This window comes from Pleurodeles waltl, chromosome 1_2 (genome assembly GCF_031143425.1).
Source record: "Pleurodeles waltl isolate 20211129_DDA chromosome 1_2, aPleWal1.hap1.20221129, whole genome shotgun sequence".
NCBI classification, from domain to species: Eukaryota; Metazoa; Chordata; class Amphibia; order Caudata; family Salamandridae; genus Pleurodeles; species Pleurodeles waltl.
The window spans coordinates 176,709,193-176,735,438 of NC_090437.1; the positions used below are offsets into that span (position 1 = coordinate 176,709,193).

A 26,246-nucleotide genomic window follows, 5' to 3' on the forward strand; every position below is an offset into this window, starting at 1 on the left:
TCTCGACCGAAACGCTCGACAGGCCTCACACGTTTCTTCTTTGTGCTCGGGTGACAGGCACAAGTTACAGACCAAATGTTGGTCTGTATAGGGATATTTACTGTGGCATTTAGGACAGAATCGGAACGGGGTCCGTTCCATCAGTCTCGATGTTACACGCGGTCGGGCCGACCAGGCCCGACGGGGGATCGAAATTACCCCAAAGGGCTACCGGAGCTCTTCAAGATTCGGTGTCGATTCTAATCTAACCGGATACCGAACGAAACAATACCGACGAATTTTCCGTTGATTCTGACTAACTTTCCGACCCGAAACACGGAGCGAAAAGGAACACGTCCGAACCCGATGGCGGAAAAAAACCAATCTAACATGGAGTCGACGCCCATGCGCAATGGAACCAAAGTAGGAGGAGTCCCTCGGTCTCGTGACTCGAAAAGACTTCTTCGAAGAAAAACAACTTGTAACACTCCGACCCAACACCAGACGGCGGACTATGCACAGCGTGTGTATCTGCAGCTACACATGCCACCGAACAGAAAATTATCCTAGCCTGCCTTGAATCTTAGATGACGTCTGTGGAAATACAGCACAGGTGTATGAAAACACTTGTCCAGCAGTTCCAAGGACACAATTTAGTCACCTGGGTCCAGAGTAGATAGGATCTGGACCAGCATGAGCATTATGTTGTCCATCTACAGGAAAGCATACAGAGGCCGAAGTCCACAACAGGACTGAGACCCTGTCCTCTTTCAAAATCAGGAAAAAGTGAGAGTAGCAACCCCTCCTCATTCAGCCTGGAACCATCTTGATAGCCCCATTTGATACAAACAACTGCATCCCCTTTAACAGAATGGCAGATGGTGGTCTAAAATTCTGTCTGGAGTGGGAGGAATAATGGGAAGGGCAGAAAGAAAAGGCAGGGCATAACCATTTTGAACAATCTGTAAAGACCCATGTACTGAACGTAATGTAACCAACCTTGGAGGAAATGTTGAATCATACCCCCCACTGGATGGGCATGCATGTCCATAGGCAAACTAAAGCGGTTTGGTGACAGTTATAGGAGAGGAAGAGGAGTTGAAGGACTGAGGTGCCTGCTGGCTAGCACGCTACCTTGCCAGACCCATGTCCTTGAAAGGACTGGGGGAACCTGCTGCTCACTTATTGGGAAGGCTGTCTCTGTATATAAGCCAGCCCTCGGGAATAGCTCCTAAACTTTCTGAATTGGTACCTGTTTGGCCGGGGCAACAGCCCCAGGGAGTGTATGAAAGCTCTGCTATCCTGAAAATGCTCCAGAGTAGGGTCTGTCTTCACACCGAAAAGGCGGGATCCATCAAAGGGCATATCCATGAGGGAGGCATGGAAATCACTAGTGCATCCTGTGAAACGGATGCAGAAAACATATGCTTGTCAAAAGCATCTATCCTCTTGGATTCCCTATGTGGAGGAGTGGTAGGAAATGAGTTAGGGTTCACCTTACTGGTTGAGGCCTATACAATAAGACTCTCTGGAGAAAGGTGCCTGCCTATTCACAGGGAGGCAAGAACAAGGGTTCGACCGAGTGGCCAACAAAGCACCAGAGCATCTTTGAAAGGAAACAAGGGATCCCCGTAGACTCTGAGTAACTATATACATCTCTTGCATCGTATGTGATCAGGCTCACCATTTGTGTTTCACCCTTTATGTTTACGAATTACAGACTATGTGGAGCATTGTTACTACTTTGTTGATGTCTTCCTGTAAGTACAAATGTATTTATCACAAAAGCTCAGAGGTCACTGGTCCTGGCTTCAAAATCTGTCAGTCTTGGCCCCATATGAGGGCAGCTGCAATTCTAGTACCTCAGCTGCCCTCTGGACCACCACTGCAAATGAGGCACTGTCTTTCTTTGGTGACCCAAATTGTGACTCAAGCTCTGTCTCAGGTGAGTTGTCAAGTCCGCCGGCATTTTGCAAATAGAGCATCGTCATCACTGACATCTTAAGGTGGCCCCTGCTCTGGTATAGGATCAAAGTCAGAGCCAATGAGATAATGAAGCCTCTCCTGGTAGGTGCAGGTTGGCAGAGTCATTGGATTAGAGTCAGGTTGTATGATGACCAGTTGCACTTCTGTTTTGTCACGCTGCATTAGTCATGCTCATGCCGAAGTTAGTTCAGGGTCGGACACTGGAGTTGGCTCTGGGTCATTCTCTGGCACCAGTGGGGACCAGCGTAGATCCTGGGCCGGAGTAGAAGTCAGCACCAGCTTTGATACAGGCCTGGTAACGGATCCCAAGGGGGTAAACTGTCCAGGCAAGGATTTACTGATGGTAATCCGACTTGACTCACTGCCATTCCCTGGGCCCAGAAGGCGTGTCAGAGGAAGCCAGAATCACACCAAAAAGGTGCAGCTTGGCCTCCTTGTAGGCCTTGATTTGCCATGGGGGTTTAGAACAGGCCAGGACATTTGGGGCATCAGCACGATCTGAGAATCAGTTCAGTGGCTGGAGACCTCAAAGACCCCAGAGTGATAGGATGTGGTTGAGTCCTCCTTCGCTTTTTAATGTTTGCTCCTGGACTTTTACTTACATGAAGACTTAAGAGTGTGAAGTTGAGCAGCTGCCAAATCAACCTCGGGACTGGGACCGAGTCTGCGTTTTGAAGCGTGAGTAAAATTTAAGTAAAGGCCGCACAGTCTTCTTGTGTTCAGAGACGTTCAGCTGTTGTGTCCCAAGCACAGGCACCAAAGACCCACATGTGCAGGTCCAAACACTGACATTTGCTTCTTGCAGTCGAGGCATGGCTTGAAACCTTTGGGGGTTTACATCGTTCTCTAGCACAATGGTAAAATTGTTTAGGATGTCGTCAGAAAACCGACAAAGTTGGGAGCAGAGCTACAGAACTGCGCCCGAAGGTATGGAAAGAAAGGCCCCGATGTCAGCATGTAGGGGTTTACATGCTGCTCAGTGACATCACTTCCGGGGTGCTATGGAGTTCGTGCGGAACTGCACAACGTTATGTTGATTTGTATAGCGCAGTAATCACCCAAGAGGGTCTCCAGGTGCTTGGGCAAGGTGTGTGGGTGTGTGGTCCCAAGGTGCTTATATGAAGAGCCAGGTCTTCAGCTTCTTGTGGAACTCAGTAAGTGAGGAGGAGGCTCTGATGTGTTGAGGGAGGTTGTTCATGTCTTGGGTGCGATATATGAGAATGTGCGACCTCCAGTTTTCCTTTTGCAGATGCGGGGTGTGTGTGTGTGAGTGAAAGTGAGTGAGGCAGAGCGCAGGTGTCTTCTGGCTTGGTGAAAAGGTATGTGGCTGTTCAAATATTTTGGTCCTGTTTTGTGTATGGCTTTGTAGGTGTGCGTGAGAAGTTTGAATTGGCTGAGCTTGTGAATGGGGAAGCGGCAAAGCTTTCCGAGGTGTGGTGTGATGTGATGTGGGTGCGGCGTTGGTGGTTGAGTATGAGTCTTTCGGCTGTATTCTGGATGGTGAAGAGTCTGTGTGGGTGTTGTTTGGAGATTTCAGTATGTTGCCGTAGTCCAGCCTGCTGGTGGTGAGTGCTTGTGTGACTGTCTGTCTGGTGTTCTGAGACAACCATTTGAAGATCTTTCACAGCAGGCATAGGATGTGGAGGCAGGAGGTGCACACTGTGCTGACTTAAACCACAATGTTGAGCTTGTCTTCCAGGGTGATCCTTATATATCTTGCCTGGTCTGTGGAAGTGAGTGTTGGTCCTAGCTGCGACACTGACGAGATGGAATCCCATGTGGTGGTCTTGTTGTTGAAGACTGTACTTCCATTTTGTCGGAGTTAAGCTTCAGGCAGTTGATTCACATACAGTCTACTACCATGGTCATGCAGTTGGACAAACTGGTTCTGCTGGTGTTTGTCGTGTCCGTCAGGGAGAGAGTGAATTGGGTGTCACTGGCATATGAGATATCTGATGTCTTGTGATCGGATAATGTTGGCGAGTAGTGTCATGTATATATTGAAAACATTGGGGCTGACGGGTGATCCCTGTGGGACAACACATATAATTTTCTTGGTCTGTGATGTGAAGGGTGGCAGCCTGATCCTTTGGGTTCTTCCCATGAGGAAGGAACAGATCCATTTGAGAGCAGGTCCTTGTATGCCAATCTTGTACAGTCCTCTCAGGAGGGTGTTGTGGGAAACAATGTGGAAGACTGTGCAGAGGTAGAGCAGTATGAGGGCTGCTGTTTCTCCTCTTTCCAGGATGTTTTGAATGTCGTTGGTGAATGCGATGAGTGCGGTTTCGGTGTTGTGGTTCTTTCTGAGTCCTGATTGTGTGTTTTCTAGAAGATGGTGAAGCTTGTAGTGGGTTGTGAGTTGATTGTTAATGACCTTCTCAATCACTTTGGCTGGATAGGGGAGAAGGGAGATGGGTCGGAAGTTGCTCAGTTGATTTGGGTAGGCTGTGAGCTTCTTGATGAAATCGTTGATTTCTGCATGATTCCCTTCAGCCGGGAAAGTGGCGGACATGATGGAGGTGTTGATGATGTAGGTCAGTGTGATGCGGTTTGGTGATGTCCCTGGTTGTAGATGTGGTGGGGGCATGGGTCAGTTGGGGCCCCGGAGTGGATGGCCGCTGTGTTGCTTCTGATGAGGGTTGTCCATTCGGTCAGGTAGCAGTCTTGGCTGGTGGTGGTGGGTAGGTTAATGATGAGTTCTCTGAGGTTGTGTTGGTGTGTGGAGTTGCTGTAGATGTTTTGTTGTGGAAGAAGTTGAATAGGTTGACACAGAGTTGTTGTGAGGCAGCAATGTTGTTGATAGTGGCTGAAGGTGAGGTGAAATCCTTGACAATCGAGAAGATCTTCTTGAGGCTGTTGGAGGTTCCTTTGATTAAGTACACTAGTTCTTTTTTCTTGGTGTGTCTAATTTTCTGGTGATAGGGTCTGAATGCACACTTGTAGGTAATTCTGTTGGTGGTGTCGTGGCTGACACTCCATTTCCGTTCCAGCAGTTTACAGTGTTGTTTGGTGTCTCAGAGGTCTCTGTGTACCATCTGGCCTGCGTGTTTGATCTACTAAGCTTGTTGAATTTTGTGGATTCAAGGGAGTCTGCACAGTTCTTGATCCAGTTGTTGAAGTTGTTAATTTCCCTGTCAAAGTAGTTTGTGTAGTTAGGCTGATCAGTGCTGAGCCAGTTTGCTTCTGTGATTTTGCTCCAGCTTGGAGTGCTGAACCTGGTAGGGGTGTTGACTTGAGGTTTGTTGACAAAGTGGATGATGGAGTGGTCGCTCCATGTGAGCTGTGTGGTGGACTTGTATTTGATGCTGCCACTTGTGGTCCTGTGTCCTGCAGTATGTGTTGGTTCTGTGATGAGCTGGGTGAGTCCAATGTTGCTTATTCTTTTGAGGAGTGCTATGGAGGAGGGGTTGTTTCGGTCTTTCAGGTAAAAGTTGAGGTCACTGAAGAGAATGTAGGCTCTGGAGTCGATGGTGAGCGGAGCGACAAAGTCGGTGATGAGGTTAGCAAAGGTGGCTCAGAGTCGGGGTGGTAGGCAGGTAAAGGTTCTGTTCAGGGTGAATTTATCGGAGCTTTGCAGCTTGAAGTGCAGTTGTTCCATGAATGTCGTGGCATTTGTCTGTGGATGTTGTGCATTTGATAAATTCCTTATAGAAGTCAGCAAGCCCTCCTCCTGGCTTGTGAAGGCAGTCCTGTCAATCGATCTTGTAGCCCACTGGGATTGCTGTAGGGATGTTGGGAGCCGATAAGGGGTTGAGCCAGTTCTCTGTGATGAAGAGGATGTCGGGTGTGTCGCGGAAGGTCCCGTATTTTGCTTGTGTGTTTGCGGAGTAATCAAAGCATGCATTTGAGTGGGAGTTGACGTGCAAGTTTGCTATGGCGTGTGGGTGAGATGTAGGGTGGGAGTGTGGGCCTTGTTGATGATTGTGTGTTGAGGGAGTTGGGAGGAAGTGTTGAGGACGTTGTTAGTCTCAGTGTGGTGGGTGTGGGTGAGTGGCTGCTAGACAACTGGCAGTGGGTAAAGGTGAAAGTCCTACCATGGTATGAGGTGCGCGTGGCAGCAGTTGGGGGGAGCAGCGTCATGGTTTAGTCACCTAAGGAGTGCTGCAGACTATCGCTGGGCAGTGATCGATGTCACTTTCTGTCCAGAGGTAAATAGGAGCGCTGCTATTTTCCGAATCCAGTCTGGCGTCTGGGGAGTATTTTATGGTGAGGAATCTGCGGTTAGAAGTAGCCATCAGAAATACAGTACAATGATCACACTTTTTTCTGATATAGACTTCTAAACCAAGTAGAACATGACTCATTCGCCCACTGGCAACCAGTGCAGTCCTCAGTCCTTGAAAGGACACTGTTAAACTTCCTACAAGTGAAGATGGGCCGTTGAATTCTGAACAAACTGCAGTTGGGCAATTTAAAATGTGTGAACTCCCCCATCAGTGAGGTAGTGTAATACATTTTGGCATTCATCAGTTCTCCACCAGTTCCCTTTTTATTGGTCTGATCAATAAACAGAATTATTGCTTCACCTGCATCAGGCTGAAGGAGACTGAGCTGACCACTGACCCTCTGTGTGCCCCAAAACAGAGTCTAGAATCCCAGCAAATAAGGTGGTGACATCAAATAATTCCGGTGCTTGAGGGACTGTGTTGAAGCACAGACTCTGTAACTGAATCCAAACAACAGACCTACGTCCTGACTCCTTTTAATTTAAGGCCCATAAGGTTGATCCATACAGCCACTTCCTCCTCACTCTGTCTTAGAAGGGTGAACTCATCCTGATAAATCGATCCTCCTCTTGCAACCCTCATTTCCTGGGTGCAGATGCACTGAACTTGCAGGGCTGATAAGCTGAAGAGCACCACATCAATTATTCTTACAGTTCTAATACTTACTTTTTCTTCTTTGCCAGAACAAACTAATTTCATGACACACTTAGTTTTCCTCTTGGTCACCGCATGGTACATTGGTGTGAAAGAAGTTGTGAACGTCTTCACATTGTCTTTGCCATACTTGACCAATGCTTCCTCTGAAACACACACAAAAGAAAAAATGAATTAAGAAATGTTTTGAGCACTCTGTATTTTCAACTCATAGGAAAATAGTTGGTGTATTTTCGGGAGATAAATACACATACCAATGATAATGCCAGTGGCACAACATAAATTCCTAATATTTGCATGGGATGGCAGAGCATTATAAGAAGCGGTCCCACAGCAGAGACTTCTCTAGTTCTGCACAACCAACGTTAACAGTCATGGACAAGTAGTCACTTAGAGAATGAGGCCAAGGGAACACATCACCAAATAACAGGGCAGCAAGGGAATACTCACTAGAACAGACTTTTCCAACATGCAGCTCATGAGCTACCTTTGACTAGCTCGCCCGTATGCAACCTAACTTACTAAATTATAAGCTTTTGCTTGTTGAAGAAAATGTGTCCAACTGAGTTGAGAAACAATTCTTATTTCAGCACCACTATACCTTCAGGGTGCACACATGCTTTACAAACTCAAGTGGTGTTATATTTAAGGCTAATATTTGAGTGATAAACCATGCAGCATTGTGTAGACTTATTAAGCCTTTAGTGCCAGGGCATTACGCTACGGCTGTTATGTCTGACCTATGTAGAGGCATTGCAAATTGATAAAGCACTTTTATATTACTTGCGGTAACCCTGCATGATGCATTAAGGTGATCACTGCTGATAGTTTTGAATGATGTGGCCTCCAATGTAATCTTGTCTGATGTGGTCACTATTACAACACTAATAATATTAGAAGCTCAGAAAGATTTTCATTAAACATAAGTAGTTCTTACTACAACAAAGGTTGGAGACCCCTGCACTACAATAATAGATAATTAAACTCTTAGAGGTCATCCAACACAAGTTAGCTAAGTGTACATAGAGACAGATAACAGCTGAGCCACAAGAATCCCATGACATAATCCCCCAGTTACGTATCATTTTGCTGGGCCAACCTACCAACTGAAAAAGGTCTGTTAAAGGTAGCGACCAATATGCTACAGTGGTATAGCTAAACCTCCATTCAGTTACTATGCAGAATTCCAAAACACTTTTGTGCAGATCGTCACTCGGAGAGATCCGCTCAAGTCGACTTATCAGACCAGCGAAGCACCACGGCAGGGTGACTATCGGATACGGCGGGAGACCAGCCTTACTTCCCAGAGAATGAGGGGCGTGCCCCCACAAGGAGGCCCGGACCCAAGGGCATGAAGAAAAGCATTGATGCTCGAATAGGAGGTAGGGCGGGGAGGGCTGGGGGACAAGGGGCTCCCAGTCCTTGGATGGGCCTGTGGAGTGACTGATCCTGCAATTCAAACCCTTGTCGAAGAGTATATCATGGCTCACGCCGGGCGATGGTAGACGGGGCCCCCCTGGCTTGCATTTTCACTGGGACACCTTTACCCAACAGGACCCGAAATGGTCCAGAAATGGTAGACAAGAGACCTAGCAGTAAGCACTGGCACAAAAAATAAGAGCTCCTCCCCCACCCTGCAGTATACAGAAACTCGGTGGGCCCCCCCCTCCCCTCCTACTTCCTGAAGAAATAGTGAAACGGTATCGCAGCATACACCCACCTATTGTGGTGAGTGAAGGGACTGGCATAGCGGGATGTGAAAGCACAGTCCTGGAAAAAAGTAAGGAGCAAGGGGATAATGCGCCAATATCAATAGTTTCACCCAGGAACCCAGGTCTCCTTGACACATACCGGGGAGTCGCAGAAAGATGGAAAAAGGTAAACCTCAGAGGGGGACAAAATCAAACAAAATAGTGCAATACACCATCCCCGGCCAAGGAACAAGTGACCGAAGGGCAGAGGACCCTCATAATGCGGAAGACAGACCTCAAACACAAGACACGCATGAAATCCTGGAAGCCATATGCGGCATGAGGGTTGGCACTTGAAGGGAAAATGGACACAATGGCCATAGACATTAATCATTTGATACTCGACCTGCGCAAAGTGGCGGAAAGAGTCATGTCCACGGAAGAGGAGGTCATTGAACTTAAAAAAAAAGTCTGAACACTTCAAGCCAATGTGGAAGCGCTCCAAGCTGAAGCGACACAAATGGCGGCCCGAGTCGAAGGCACGGAGGGTCATTCCTGGAGGAATAACCTGCGCTTCTTGGGGTTTACAGAGAGGGCAGAAGGACCCTCGGCTGAGCTGTTCCTGGAGGAGTGGATTCCAAAAGCATTGAAATCAATCGGACTGTTGCATTTGTTCTTGATTGAAAAAGCGTATAGAACTCTGCCCCCTGCCCCAACCCAGAGGCTCCCCCATGGGCAAATGTCTCCCGAATGTTTAATCATAGGGACAGAGACGTGATACTCCAGCACAACACGTTCCCCCCCAGTATGAGGACAGGGAGATTCATATTTTCCCAGACTATACAAAAAAAGTTCAAGATCTTCGTAACAGTTTCCTTGGAGTCAAGCATAGGTTAAGGGAGCATGATATTCGGTATAACTTAATCTTCCCAGCCAGACTGAAAGTGCAACATGTGACAAGAGTACTGTTCTTGAGACCCCTCAAGCTGCAACAGAATGGATGGACTCCAAAGGGCTGAAACAGATTCTACCCAATCGGAACCTGACTGGTCGCCCAAATAAGGATCCCTGATGTGCAGAGAACTGCAGAATACCCTCCTCCCAACTGACCCCTGAGAGGGGGGACAAACCTATGGGGAAAATAGTCGTATTGGAAACAGCACATTGATAGCAGACTCCAATCATCTAACAACTAGAAATCCTTTCTCAACGCTCACATTGACACAGGACATGCACGGAGAAGAGGAAGATGGACGACTTGATAGCCACGGCTGAAGTTGTAAAGGACGGGATGGAACTTAACTCTCAATGAGTGACTTGAAGGGCCGACACTTGAGGTGCTGATACCGACAGACTGCATTAAAAATAGCAGGTTTTACAAGGGGGCTGGCTCATGCAAGGCGATGATCTTTCATCTGGAGTTGGTGCCGGTGTGGGCTCAGGCATTCTGGTTACTTTGTTTATCTAACAGTTTCATACTAAATAGTGTATTGATTTAGGGGGAAGGAATTACTACAGTGGGATGGGACTCGCTGCCCTCCTGCTTACTGTTGAGCTGGGAGGTATGTGGGGTCACTGCCCGTGGGAGGGTGGGGCTGGGATTGTTGGCTGGCTTTTTGGTTGCCCTTTTTAAAGCAATGCTTATATTCTTGAAGTTGGGCTGTTAAGGGGGAGGGGTGGGACTGACCTTGCCGACATGCCAATTACTAGAACCTCACCCCAAGGCTTGTTTACCACACCACCAAAACAAAGGTCAAGGCTACAGAATGATTACAAAATTATGACCTGGGATGTTTGTTGGTTGAATAACTATGCCAAACGTAATAGAGTTTATGCTTATCTGAAAAGGTATGGGGTATTGATCTCTTTGCTGCAAGAAACACACTTGTGGGGTGATTCTATACGGTACCTACAAAGACGTTGGAGGGGCCAGTTGTACGCCATCTCCTATTCTGGTTACGCACGAGGGACTCTCTTATGGGTTGCTCTGGGGGTCTCTTTTAGGCTCACTAGAACTTTCAATGATGAGGAAGGCAGATATACACTGATTGAAGGCACGCTTGACGCACAGCCTCTGAGTATAGTGAATGTATATGCTCTAAATGGGGATGACGGGGAGTTCTTTGGGGCGATGCTGGGGCAACTACACCTATTCCCAGACACAGGGATCCTAGTGGCAGGGGATTATAACTGTGTTTTGAATGACGAGATAGACAGAAACCCACCACACCTGGGCACTAAGCCAAGAGCAACAACGGCCCTGAGGATGTTGCAGGATGGTCTCGGGCTTATAGACCTCTGGAAGAGTCGGAACCCGACAGCCCAGGCCAGGCCTATTCCTGTTACTCTCCGGCAGCCGATACATATAGCCGCTTGGATTACGTATTTACACAAGCATCAGAAGCACAAAATATTTCTGGGACCAATATCTGGGGAGGTACCTGTCCGACTACTCACCACTGCTGGTCACGTACTCGCATCATGCCCCCCCCCCCCTCCGATACCACTAGGGCACCTGTATGCGCCAGCGCTTAAGGATCCGGTCTTTAGAGACCAGATTAAGCAAATGAACCTACAAGAAAGCAAATTAGCTGGCTTTGAAAAATCTCAATTGACAGGGAACATAGAAAAATCGGAGTGGAATACCAAACTTCAGAAGGTAGGAGAGTTATGGGATCGGCTGGACAAGCATAACCGATCGGTCGGTCAAGGTCAGTGGTACCGGCAGGGCTACAAGTCGGGACACCTACTGGTGCTCATTATCAGGACTGAACACCAACCCCAGCCATTCATAGAAATGCGAGATGAACAGGGAAAACTAGTAAACCCACAGCAGGCTATTAATAAGTAATTTGTGGCACACCTACAGAGGGTTTACACAGATGACCAGGGAATCGGAGCGGAAAAAGGGCTGCGCAATTACATGAAGACAGTCCCGCTTCCGAGACTGACCCCGGAGGTTAGTGTGCCACTGGGGGCACCGATCGGCCGGATGGAACTCTTAGAAGCCATAGGAGCTTTAAAATCAGCAAAATCTCCCAGTCACGATGGACTCCCGGCCGAATTTGGAGAGAGGGCACCAGCTGGGATCCATGAAAAAGGCCCTCATAGTGGTGATACCAAAGCCAGACAAGGATCCAGCCGAGCCGGGTGCCTACAGACCCATTTGACTGTTGAACGTAGACCTTAAGGTACTTACTCATGTACTAGCGACAAGTTTGCTGCCTCTCCTCAACAGTTGGTTCATGACGACCAGCCGGGGTTCATTCCGCGCAGGAATACTTTGCGTAATATATGCTGACTGACTCATGATCCACTCCCTACAGGGGGAGGATGAAGATTATGCCCTGGCCTTTTTTGGATATACAGCAGACATTCAATACCGTTAGGTGGAGGTACGTCTGGGAGGTGTTGAATGCCTTGGGCCTGGACCCACAATACATTAAATGGGTAAAACTTCTCTATAAGACCCCACAGGCCAGGATGCATACAGACCGCACAGTCTCGGCAGCAACTGAGGTTCAGCGGGGTACCCGACAGGGCTGCCCTTTATCGCCCCTGATCTTTGCGATGGAGCTGCTGGCCTGTATACTCCGACAGGAACTCAGAGGTTGGTGGATTCGGGTGGGAGCACTGGAACATATAATTTCCCTCTATGCAGACGATGCATTAATCTATATGCGGCAGCCGGCGGAAGTAGTCCGAGGCTGCTGACGGAGCTTGAGGCAATCGCAATAGCTTCTCACCTCAGAGTGAATAAAACAAAATGTTTCCTCTTCCCCTTGGGCAGATTGGTCGGCACCCTGGAGGAGCAACTCCTGAGGGTAGACTTGCCTTGGGTAACGGTTGGAATACGAGACCTGGGAACGTATATCACGTTGGACGAAGCCTCCCACTATGAAAAGAATATGGGCAGAGTGATAGGCGGCTTGCAGAGATCCATCCAGTTCTGGAACACTCAGATTATCTTTGATGGGCAAGATTGCCCTTATAAAGATGGTGGTGCTGCCGAGATGTCTGCACATTATGCAGGGCACTTTCCATGAGATTCTGTGGAAGACATTCCACAAATTGGATTCCCTCTTGGTGAACCAACTTTGGAACGGGCGAAGGAGCAGGGTGAGTCTTAACACACTGCAAAGAGATGGAAACCATGGCGGTCTTGAATTGCCAAACCTAGAGTTATACTATCTAGCGGCTCAGCTGCAACACGCGGTGAGTTGGTATGACCCGGACCCGAATTGGGAGCGATCTCTCTCGCACACAACAGACGCTAGGAAATCACTGGGACTATTATTGATGGGAGAGGAGATGCTTCCGACCACCTGCACCCACGTGATACGCCTAGTGGAGGCTATGGGTGAGAACTGTACAAACGGTTCTGCAGAAGAACCCTTATGCCCCCAATCTCGATTTATAGATCCTATCCCCCTTTACACGGATCCAGCACTCAATGTCAATAGAACGCTAGCAACGTGGTGGGTGTTTGACGCTAGCTGAATTGTATCCAAATGGGTGGTTTTCATAACCTTCAAGACGCTATGGAAACCTTTGCGCTAGGAAGGGGACAGTTTCTTCAATATACAAAGATTGCAGCCATGGCAAGGTGGCTATGGGGAACATTCCTGGAGGCCCCAGACCTCACACAGACACTCCACTGTTTGTTATCCATGACATGAGGGCGTAAATTAGTGACACACTTGTGCATTACGATTGGAGAGACTGGTTAAACAATTAAAAATAGAGGAAAAGTGGGAGATGGTGGGGGCAAACCGCTCCCCCCCCGAGGATTGGTCCCAAATCCACGAGGAAGTTTAGAGGGTATCAGTTTGTACCAGATTTAAACAAAGACAATACCGCATAATACATATGACCTATGTTTCACCCAGAAGGCTTCACATCATTTACCCGACACAGGACTCTAGATGCCCAAAATGCCTTGATCTGAAAGCCGATTTTTTTACACATGCTTTGGTCGTGCCGAGAGTTATGTACGTTTTGGAGGGCTGTCACAGATCAGATTAGGGGCACTACGAGGTGGGACACTCCTCTGACTGTCAGTGGCTGTGTCCTGGGTTTGCTGCCCCGAGATCCAAAGCGTAGACTTAGCAGGAAATTCGCAGTACTAGGCCTTACCATGGCTAAAAGAAGAATTGCAATTCACTGGATGAGTAATCAGATCCCAACTAAGGAACACTGGCTGTGGGTAGGGGTGGAAGAAATACATATGAGACAAATGACTAGAGATGCAAAACTACCAGAATTGTTGCTGGCATGGGGACTCATGATACAAGAGTTGTCAGGAGATGTGCAGGGGTGGCGATCAGTATTGGTCCCCCCACAGTCCCAACGAGGGGATAATGAATGAGAAAATGGCATTAGAATTTAACCCATAGATTTAATCCACAATCTAGGTCGATAACCAATTTGAGGGAGGAAAAAAAAATACTTTGTCAGAATTTAATGGAAATGTGAGGTGTAGATATTCTTTTTACGCGCTCAGGCATGTTAAGGGGGGGAAATTGAGGTGGGGGAGGGGGATAGTTGGAGACATCGGGGGTTGACTTTTTTTTATGTTCAATGCTCCTATTTCTTATATAAGAAAACACAACAAAGGAGAAACAGAACTCAGAATGTTCAACTGTGATGATGTTCCGTAATGATAATTGAGTAGTAATATTGATCACAGAGTCTACATGATCGTTTTTAAATTCATGATGTACCTGAGTGGAGACATACTAATGAACAGAAATAAAAAAAAAAAAACAATTTGAAATGAACCCTTGATATTTAGGATTCAGGTGAGAGTGGCAAATTGAAACTAATGTTTATTAAACTTTACAAGAGAATTTTGGCAGTATTATCCAAATCATATGACACTTTGTGGAGTTTATCTGCTGATCATAAACTACCAGGGGCACGGTGCTGGGTACAGTGTCCCAGGTGACCCGCAGTACAAGCTTACATGGTGGCAGTTTCACCTGTAGCAATTTCCTTGTTTCTACAGTTTGGACAGGACTCGACAGGGCTGTACAGTGGATTAGTGTGCCAGAACAGGATCTGTTTATTCTGCTGTGTTCTGGCTATTTGTGGGATCAGAGGTATGGTGAAGCAGGCTGACTTCCTGACTAAATCTATGGCTGCCGTCTCAAACAAAGATGGCTTCTTATTGGACTTATTAAGTACTTGTTTTATCTGTACTGCAAATGGCTATCCAGAATGCATCATCTTGATCAAGTTATTATGAGCCTTTGCAACAGTTCTGCAATCCTTGAGCTGTTCTGGTGCTTACTCCTATGGCAATGAAACCACAGCTAAGATGTTTAATATAGAAAGCTCCTGGATTGGTATGTCTGCATAATGGTCACAAAAAGGGGGGAGAGACAACAAGAAACTGTCACTAGCACTCTTTTTACCTCTTAGTCTTTCAAAGGAGACGAATGAATTACCATCCATGCAGGTGGCACTCGTCCAAGCGTCAAGGAACTGAGCCATCTCTGTTTGCATGTACTAACCTTGGACGGGTGCACTAGAAGGATAGAGCCTCTTGGGTTCACTAAAGGTATCACTTAATTCCTTGGCTTTCACTTAATAACCAAACACTGTAGTAAACAAGTAGGCACATTCATTGCAACATTTATCTTACATCTGAGCGACGTATGTGCTAGTCCAAAGCTTACCTGGGAGCCCGCATGATTTTCGGAAAGTAGAAACTGATCCATTAAGCACCAGTCAGACTAGTACTACTGCACTTTTGAATTTGCACATTTTATTTGCCATAATTCGTGTACGTTAGGGCCAATCCTATGTGCTGCCAAACCAGCTTGGTCTCCTGTTTTGTTACAATATGATCAAATTGAATACACACAGTTTGTACCATACAGTCCATACCCCATAGCAAAGTGATAATCAGGATATATGGAAGCTCATATACTTAATTACAGGTACATTTATTTTCTGAGCACTATGTGCTCAGATTTCTCTTTGAAAGAGGACAATTTAAACATTATCTTCTAATCTAAGTTTAAGTACTATGGCGTTTGGCTCTTGTAAGTGGTAACCTACCTTCGGTGAGTCCCACAGTTCCAATTGGTGGGTGGCTGAATACCACAGTAGGAATGTTGCTGTAGTCTAGTTTCGAATCCTCCTGTCCCTCAAATAGCCTCTGTGACAACTTCCTTCCTGCAGCTATGGCCACTGAAACCAACATGAATGAAATTAACAAAACAAGAAACTTTGTGCACAATTTAGTTTTGTAAAGAATGTATTAACCCTTGGCTTGGTTTATTTATATATATATACATATATATACATATATATGTATATATATACAGACACTGATTGGTTTGAAAATAGTAAAGTGATAATTTCCATTATGAGAATTAAATGTCCTGTGGAACGTTCGTGGTTGGAGTGAATGCGTCTTTCCTGAATACATCGGCTTCCTTTGGTGAACTGTGTACTGCATGCCAAACAAATGCCATGAGGATCTAGGACGTTTCCACGAAGAAAATAGCTCTTTGTGTGATGTAGCGTATAGTAGGTTCGAAGATGCTGTCGGTTTCACATTTTTAGGGACAAATGTGATGACATCCGTCAACAACTGTAACAGTAGCTGCTTGAGTTTCATGCAAGATCAACTGTTAGAAGTTGTTAGGTGTATGGCAACTGGGTGCTTGAGGTAGCATACACTTTGACATGCTGCATCACTGATAAGGCAAAGCATGAGATACTGCAAACCAGTTATGAACAGAAATCTTTGGACATTACATGACCAAAATATCAACACTTTGCTTTGTGGATCAAGTATGCAGGGGGGACACATATACTGGCATTGCATAAAGTATCAATGAAGCAAAGATGACAGTCATGTGCCTTGCTAAAAGAAGAGCTTGTGACATGCAGCCATTGTCTCCAAAGTTGTGATGGATTAGTGGTCAAAGGACAGGGCTGCTGCAGTACACCGATACATTAAACAGCATGGTCACACCTTGTACCACAGGCCCTGAACCAACTTGGGGATGCGTGGAGTGGTCCAACAAGTGCAAGCATGGTGCACATAATATGCTAACTCACACTGAGGCAAACCAGAATCATGTGAAAAAGTAGGTTTTAGATTTGGGCTCAAGGTGTACTGCTCATCCTAGAAAGTTGTACAAGAGTCATACTAAATTAATTGATAGAACATGATTACAACCCAGATCATACAGTGGAAACAAGATTACAAAGGCTGTATATTTTGGGTCAGTACAGTATATAGTGGGAGACCTGCCAGGGCCTAAATATGTATGTTGCAGAATGGAGAATTGTAAACCTTCGATGGAGAATGCAACAAATGAATATGAAGAGAAATGTTAATCACTGTGTGGCACCGGAGGTGTTACGTGTGTTGTCCTAGTGACAAAAGGTAATTGTGCAACTATCTCCTTTCTCACACTGCAGCTTCATAGACTGGTGCAGGGTACAGAGGGTGCAAGGCATTGACGCAATAGTAACTTTCACAAAACCAGCTTGGTTTCTAGCAGTCTTTCACTATGCTGCTCCTCATGCGAACAGGGCTACACTATGTAATTTTTTATAAGTTTATAACATTCATTTTAATTGGAATTCAAGTACCACTACTTCGGGCAGAGATATTTTCTTTTTTGTCAATGACTCACAGTGTGCCATGTGCGGTGAGGTCACTGATAGTGGAAATAAAAGCAGTCAGAACTTAAAGGCAGCCAGCTTCCAGTCTGATTTGCGCCTGGGGGCCACAGTGCAGCAGACGAGCACACAGACCTCAATAGGAGAGGTAATGTTGGAAAAGGGAGACTCTTCTCTTTCCAGCGCTATATCTCCCTAGAGGGTCCGTACTCGTTGATCACCACAGGATTGTAATGCTCATCCAGAGATCTACACCACGCAACCATCAGGGAAACTGAACTGAACGAAAGTCCCCCAAGCTTGACCACTTGTTCTACCCGGAGGGCCAACACAGTGTTCTGCTCTCCAGGTAGACAGATTTAGTGGGATTGCCCCAATCTACCTACATCAGAGGGGGAAGAGAGCCACTAGACACTTGGAAGTATTTTTTAGAATCAATGAGCTGGATAACACATTGTGACACATCCTATGAGGTCATCCGATATTTATGCTCCCTCTGGGAATGGGCAGGTTTGGACCATAAAGTGACCACACTATGGGGCTATAAGCCCACTAGGACACCAGGGACTAAACTTTAAGAAGTGGGTGGGGATGACACTCTGTCCAGTCATTGGGTTGTCCTCGTTTTCAAATTCCAGAGGCTAACAAATTATTTCTGCTCCGCCCCCTCGTGGGAGGCGGGGCACTGGGAGGGTTTTACGTCACCCCTGCAGCTAGACATCAAGGAATACTTTTTTGTAATAAATGGGGTGTCTTTCTGTCTTCTTTATGTGGGGTCAGAAAGGTCGCTAGAACACCAGTTTTAAAACATTTTGGTTTTTTTAAATCAATGTGGGTTGATGTTCATCGTTTCCATACTTTGGACCATACCCCTATCACCATCACATGGCAAACACAGTCATTCAGCTACGAGACAATTTATCCTGCATACAGGAAACCCCTTAGTTGGCGTTAGGGGTTCCCAGGTAGCTAAGTGCCCCCACCTACTGCTGAGGAAGAAGAGCAAGGTTGAGCTGCTTCCACAGTGTCAGAAGATTTTAATTGCCGCAACCCCAAGACTCAAATGGCTCTTTTAATGCAAAGGGCATAACAACCTATAAAAAGACTGCAAAGGAACGACGGGAGCAGAGAATATTTCCCAAGAGCATCGCTGGAGGTATAGCAACCCAAGAATATTGCCACTGGGAACTGGGACAGTGCGGCGAAGAGCTCTGCCGAAACCCGCTTGCAGCTGCTAATCCGGCATTCGCAACACACACACAAAAGCCTGCACTCAAGTTGGGGTGACCCTGGGCATTCTCCTGACACGAGAGTTAAAACTTTAAATTGGCGGGGCGTTAACTGGGTTTGACGCCCTGGGAAACACTAACATTGCTCAGGCCCACAGTGGAAGGGACATGTAACCATTATTGGGACTTGCTGGATCCTGGAGTTTACCTGGGAAGGTGTAGTTGGTCTCCTCTCCCACTTAAACATGGGCCAATATACACACTGTTGAATGCCTGATGATGAGCATGGCATTAGGGGACTACCATAAGCCAGGAACGTTATGAAATCTGAAGAACTAATGTCCAGATCAGGCCCTGGAGTCCTGTTGGAGGCCCTGTTTTGCAGGAGAGCACAGACTCCGAACCCAGGCAAAATACACTGCGAGTCTCTGTGAGGATATATAAATTCTGTGAATTATCCCCAACAATAGTGAGAGGAGACTTCACCTCCCTCCGAAAGTTCCTCACACAGATAGATTAATCATATTAGGAAAAACACTGCAGTGGTCTGAAGGATGCCTGTTGTGGCCCAGGGAGGGGGCAGAACATTGCCAATTTACACTGACTGGCGGGAAAGGCTGGAGGATATAATCACCCTTCCAACCTGACATATGAGGTAAATGCTGTCCTGAAGGGTATATTACTCCAACAGTGAACTCTGTAATCACAACAGGGTGCTTGTGCCCAGGAAGCAGTGGTGTGGGAGTCTGAACCAAGGTGGCCCCTGATCTCTGAAACTCTCCTTTACCTGATCCATATAGTCAACTAACACAGGATATGTAGGGCTACAGATCACAATTATAGATCAAATAGACATCTGATCACGCTTGATACCATGACAAATACATTACGGTGCGCACAAAGACCTCTCATCAGGCCTGAGGGGAAGCTGAAAAAGGTGACAGGGAAGAGACGCCATCCCAACCCAACTGATGGCAGATAAAGGTATAGAGTCACACACAGAAATATTGAAAAAAATTTAAACTGTAGCACTGGATGTGGGCATCCTGCAGGAAGACCATAAGAAATTGGTCGACAGAGTGGCAGAAACTGAATCCACAGTGGCATTCACAAGACAGACAATCCTATTACATAGTGGCAGTTTAACTAAACTGGGAAAGAAAATGAGGATACTTCGGGAGAAAATGGAAGGTGTGGAAGGCCGGGCGAGGAGGAATATTATTAGAGTGGTGCGGTTTCCTGAGAAGGTGGAAGGCACCTCGCTGGACTTATTTAGGAAAGACTGGTTGGCCAATGTGTCGATGGAAAGGAAGACCTCCAAATGGTTCACGGTGGAGGGATCACACCACATGACTGGAAGGGAACCCAAACCAGGTGCACTGCAAAGGGCCACAGTAGTTTGACTCCTAAACTATAGGAATGCAATACTACAATACTACCTAAGGCCAAAACACATGGCCCCTAGCAAGTGGAAGGTGCCATGGTGACATTGTATCCAGACTACACAATGACAGTGCAGAAACAAAGGGCTACCTTTATGGCAGTAAAAAGACATTTACGGACACTAAATATTCAATATGCTTTGTTTTTTCCAATCAGGCTTCGAATAATAGTGGGAGGAGATACACATTTTTTCTTGAATCCAACATAAGTATGGGAATGGCTCAAACGTGAAGGATACCAACCCCCACAGAGAGGACAAAATGAATGAGCCCCAAATGAATGGAAAGAGGCAAGAAGATGATGTAAGCCATGCAAAAGATTAGTGCAAAAACCTTCTCCAGCCCAAGGGGAAACTGAAAAGGTGAAGGTGGTAGAGGTCCTCCATCGACATCAGACGAGTTCCAGAGCCATGAGGTTCTACAAGAAGGAAGGGATGATTTGGAGGACAAAGTATTTATTTAAAAGCAATCACAGACATGATGGTCTGCTGACACCAGCAGGCCACCATCCCTGTGATTTTTGCGATTCCCAGTGGGTCGCAAATTGCAAATTGCGACCTACCTCATTAAGGTCTATTTGCGACCCACTGGGAATCACAAAAGAAACTCAATGGAGTTTCTTGCATTTGGAATTGCTATTCCCTAATTACAATTTGCATGGAATCGCAATTAGGGAATTGCAATTCCAAATATACGTACATGTAGCCCCATGTATTTTTAAGTTAATTCTAGCAAAATTCATATCTTTATTAATGTGTAATGAATTTTTCTTGTTTTGGTCTTGTTTTACAGAGATAAATATTGGCTATTTTTCTAAAACTGGCGTGGTGTTCTTTTGTAGCATTTTCACCATATTACTGTGTGTTATGTGCAAATGCTTTACACATTGTCTCTGAGGTAAGCCTGACTGCTTGTGCCAAGCTAGCAAGGGAGTGAGCAGGAGTTATCTTAGGTGTGTGGCTCCCTTATCCTGACTAGGAAGAAGAGTCTCCCACATGGACAGGGTGCAAGCCATTGCCAACTAGAGACTCCCATTTCTAACAACGGGGCAGAGGAGTCGAGATGTCTTCACATGACCACGACTACTATTGCAGTGCTGACATGGAATGTCAATGCATTAGGTCATAAAATTAAGCGAGGCCTGATTACTAAAGTTATTTCAGGATACGCTGCAGATACAGTTTTCCTTCAGGAAACTCATATGAGCGGAACAACCGCCCTGTCCCTGAAATGGGGAAATATAAGGTAGTGGGACATGCTGGCTACATTAGAGGTACCAGGAGGAAGGAAATCTTCCCCTTTTGAATTAGGTAAGAGACACACTAGGGCGCTATATAGTGATACTGGGGAGCTGAAAGGGAGAACAAGTTGCGCTGGCTAATGTATACGTGCTCCCAGGTCTACAAGTTGAGACTCTACTAGTCCTTAGATGATAATGAAGATCTCACTGGCCCTAACAATACTAGGAGGAGATTTTAATATGCTTATAGATCCTATTAGGGATAGGACATATACAAGTCCGAGTAGCTCATGAAGGGAGACTTAGTGGGTTTATAGGGGCACTAGGGATGGCGGATGTGTGGTGCCATTTGCATCCTCAAGATAAAGCTTATTCTTATAACTCTGGGACTGACAACATACATTCACCCATAGGATATATATTTGCATCCACGTGTACACTCCATAGATGCACAATTCAGAGCACATGGTATATTGGATCACTCTCCCCTGGAAGACAAAATACAGATAATATAATATGAAACGATCAGGTGAATGACGGCTAGCTGCATGGCGCTTAACCTCGCTGGCAGAGTTAGAGAGGCTAGACAAACTAACAGGTCAATACTTGAAGGACAATAAGGGCATGGCCACGGTTGAGATTGTGCTATCGGAGGCTTATAAGGCAACAATAAGAGTGGAGATAACAGCAGGAGAAGTGGCAGATAAAAGGAAAAGGAATATGGACTGTGAAGATCTAGAAGCAGAGATAAGACAGTTGGAAGAACGACAGGCCCACTCACCGACGGATGACATAATTTGAAAACAGGAACTAAAGCGATAGCCACAAACGTGGTTCAACTGGTTTTCAAGCACAACAAAAAAGGATATACGAGAGAGGGGACAAAGTAGGGAAACTCTTAGCATGGTTAGCAAATAGAGAGGTGGCAACATCACATATTCTTGAGATGACAGATCCTCAAGGAAATAAGGTGCAGTGCAGTGGGCCCATAGCAGAGATTATCGCAGGATATCTCCAGGAGTTCTATAGGAAAGGCTACAGTGACAGCAGTACAGAGTTAGAACAGTTTGTGAAGGCCTGCCCTTGTAGAAAGTTAAGCAAGTAAAAGGTGTTGGACTTGGAGGCTTATCTAACAGAAGAGTATATCAGGACAGCACTCTCACAGCTGCAAACTGGGAAAACCCCTGACCCAAATGGCTTACCGGATGAATTATGAGGTTACTTATCCATGAAAGTAGTAACCCTCCTACATAAAATGTTTATTAAGGATTATGAAAAAAGTGAACCGCCTAGAGATCTGCAGACAGCCACAGTGATCCAGATTCTGAAAACCAGGGAAACTAGCAGATATATGGGACTCTTGTAGGTCCGTCTCCCTACTGAATGTAGATGCTACAATATTTGCAAAAACCCTGGCGGATAGACTCCGGGGTGTTATATTAGATTTAGTACACCCGGACCAGAACAGCTTTATGCCACATAAATCCACGTGTCTCAGCCTTAGAAGACTACATAATAACATAGCAGCGGCAGCGGAAATGCAGGTACCATGGGCAGTGTACTGGATGTTCTTAAGGAGTTTGATTCGGTGGCTTGGCTCTTTATGTTTGCAATATTGGTGAAAATCGGGTTTGGTCCAAGTGTTCTGAAATGGATTAGATTACTATACACCTTACCTCAAGCAAGAGTAAAAGCTAAAGGGTTCGGTCAATGGCTTTCCCGATAGAAAGAGGGATGAGACAAGTGTGCCCCCTATCGCCACTACTATTTCCATTAACAATAGAACTGCTGGTGGAATGTGAAAGTAGAGATGCGCAGTGTGAGGGCTGACATGGGATCCCCTGTGGGAAGATCATGTTTATTGATAGCACATGATGTTCTGTTGTATGTATCTAACCCTGACAGATGCCTATGTAGAATAAAAGAGACATCTGCATTATTTGGTGAGTACCCTGGACTCTATATTAATTGGGAAAAATCTTTGGTCTTCCCGATGGGCACATGGCTGGCGAGTAATACTCTTCCCCTCCTGCTGCAAATCAAAAAGACACATTTCAAGTATTCGGGCATTTGGATATCTACGACTCTCACTTTACATCATGCGGATGATCTTACACCTCTATTACAATGCTTGGAGATGGCTGTGAAACACAGGGGAAGCCCCCCTTTCCTTTTTGGGGAAGATAGCGTTGTTTAAAACTGTAGCCCTCCCCGCTTTACTTACATATTGGAAAACAACCCTCACAGAATCCCAAAACAATTTCTCAAAGCCGTAGATACAATTCTGTGGAACTTGTTATAGCATGGAGGTACCCCTAGAACAGCACTTGCAACATTACAGTGGTCCACAAGTGAAGGGGGGATTTGCCCTTCCTAAAGTAAGATGCTACTACGAAGCCTACCACTTGTCTCCAAGTAATGATTGAGCCTATACACCGCTAACTCACCCAGCATTTCGCATGGATAGGGAGATGATGGGAGTGAAAAGTTACCTACATGTGCTCTACCGGGGGACTCTTAAAAAAAAACCAGAGGCTCCACCCAAGCTCTATAGAGTGATGGGATGTAAGGGAAGACTTGCCCCGGGGACCTGACTGTGGGTGGGTACCAGACTGAAAGAAGTCACTAAACTTGAAGGTGGACGTTTGGGACACCAATGGAATGGCACCATTCTCACCCTTTCAAGCAGATTATAAGAAGTCCTCCTCCCAGATATTTATGTCTAAGAAACAGTCTCAAGGCACAGATTACAGTGGGGGAGGAAATTATGGAACCCTCCCCACTGGAGTATAGATTATTGGGTGGGCCCCTACAAACAAAAATGATCTTGCCTACGTACCAGACCCTGGTAAGAAATACCCAGAAAGATTTACCAACTTTGAGAAATAAATGATGTACTGATATTAGCGATATAGAAGCTAATGATTGGATAGGTATTTTTACAATTTCCCAGATACATAGCAATTAGGGCCTGATATTGATCCATACAATTCAACATTTTACACGGAGTTTGTTATACTAGAACACACCTCAATACTATAGGAAAGATCTCAGTTGACTCCTGTCTTCGACAATGTGGACAATTAGGAGTACACACACTTTGGGACTGTCTGGCACTGAAAGAGTTTCCAGAGAAAGTACATCAGAGGGTAGATGCAGTTACTGGATTGGGGATAGAGTTGACTGCTCCCTCAGCTTTATTGGGAGTGTGGAATGATTCAGACAGCACCTCCTACCAACAGACGTTGATTAACTTGGGGTTCCTTCTTGCCAAATGGGAAATAGCACATAGATGGGGCTCATCTGGAACCCCAGGGATTGTAGAGTGGGAAAGGGAAATGGATTTGTGCAGTATACAAGAAAAAGTGCCATATGCAGGATGAGGCTGTCAAAGAAATTAAAAAATGTTTGGAAAGGATGGGAATATGATGAATGAATATTCTATTGCTGGTGACCGGGAAGGGTGGGTATGTGAGGAGGGTGGCGAGGAAAAGGTAAAGTCAGTTGTTTATTGTAGGTTATAAGAATTGGAAAATCAATAAAATACTTTACAGAAAAAGAAATGTATATTTCCTGTTTGTGCATAGATTCATTAGACCTAAACAAAATTTGTCTACATATATTGAAAATCTAGCATGGATTGATCTCATCCCGTCTAGTCATCTGCTATCCACCCGTTTTAAATTACAGATTTGGTTTAGTTTTACAACTGAAAATGTTCCTAATCTAATTGACGAAAGCTAGATTTTAATGTGTGTAATGATTTTACTGAAAAAAAGTTTATTTTGTACAAACTGAAAATAAACATTCTTTAATTACAGGTTAAATCACTCTTGTTTGGAGGGGATAGTAAGGCATGAACTATCAGATTATATTTCTGGTAGTTTTTCGGAAATGAAACTGGCAAATTATCAATATGCTCCACTGGCGAAAAGGATAAGGCACCATTTTATGCACATTCACTTTTTAACCAACCTATATTGGAATTTAGACATGTATGGTCACTGTCCAGAAGCCATACGAAAAGTTGTTGATTACGTGGTGCCTGTACGAAATCATTACTTCAAATTGAATGTGTGTTCCCGTTATTATTGGATAAATGAAGAAAATGGTTCAGGCCTCTATTTAATAAAAAGGGCTGCCGCCAAGCCTATGCAACAAGATTTGCATCAAGCAACAAAAACTTACAAATCGCTGCTAACTTTAAAAAAAAAAAAATCTATTTTTGCATTTGAAGCAGATGCATAAAGAAGGCTAATAGCACAAACATTTCATCAAAATCAGTACAAATACGTAAACCTTGAGCTGTATTTAGAAAAGACAAACACATAAATTATACCAAAACACTAGTAATTTCGTTCACCTGGCCCATCACTGCACATTCACTTGAAAGTTAAATTCCTTCTACCTAATGGCCTAGAAAAAGTCTAATCTATCTCTATGTCTGTCTCCCAAATCTTTTGTAAATCGCAAAAGAGTCCCAACTAGTAATGCATACATGTGAATCTACAGCACTACTAGCCACGAACAGTTGTCCACTGGGTAAGTAACATTTTCCATTTGATGGCATGTGTGGCTGTAGATACACATGCTTTGCATAGACTGTAAAGCAGTGATCCCTCCCCAAGTAATTGGTGGCTAGCCTGTAGGAGTTGGAGTTGCTTGAAAAAGTGTCCTGAGCACTGCTTGGCCTACATTAGCTTGTTGACATGCTAAAACATCTACACAATAGTGTTTAGTAAATGTATGTGATGTAGACCAAGCAGCAGCTTTACATATGTTCGCTACTGGGATGTTCCCTAAAAAGGCCATAGAAGCACCTCTTTTTCCTGGTGGAATGTGCTCTGGGAGTAATAGGTAACTGTCTTTTTCATTTGACATTGCAAGTTTGAATACATTTGACTATCCATCTGGCTGTGGCATTTTTTTTATATTGGGTTACCTTCATGACGCATTGAAAATGCTACAAAAAGTTGTTTGGATTTCCTAAACTGTTTGGTCCTATCAATGTAATACATAAGCGTCCTCTTAACATCTAGTGTGTGAAGAGCTCTCTCTGCAACTAAGTCTGGTAGTGGGAAAAAGACTGGTAACTCGATTGATTGATGTGGAATGGTGAAACTACTTTTGGAAGAAACTAAGGATTTGTTTGG

At 45.3% G+C, this 26,246-nt stretch overlaps 1 protein-coding gene across 1 annotated transcript in view; it reads right to left on the minus strand.

Annotated features, from left to right (window-relative positions):
• GSR (glutathione-disulfide reductase) overlaps positions 1-26,246 on the minus strand; it is a 175,813-nt gene that overhangs the window by 24,919 nt on the left and 124,648 nt on the right. Inside the window, exons 11-12 of the mRNA XM_069237415.1 lie at positions 15,602-15,733; positions 6,858-6,991 (exon numbers count right to left, since the gene is read on the minus strand). Coding sequence (XP_069093516.1) covers positions 6,858-6,991; positions 15,602-15,733 — 266 coding nt within the window. The remainder of the gene's footprint in view (positions 1-6,857; positions 6,992-15,601; positions 15,734-26,246) is intronic.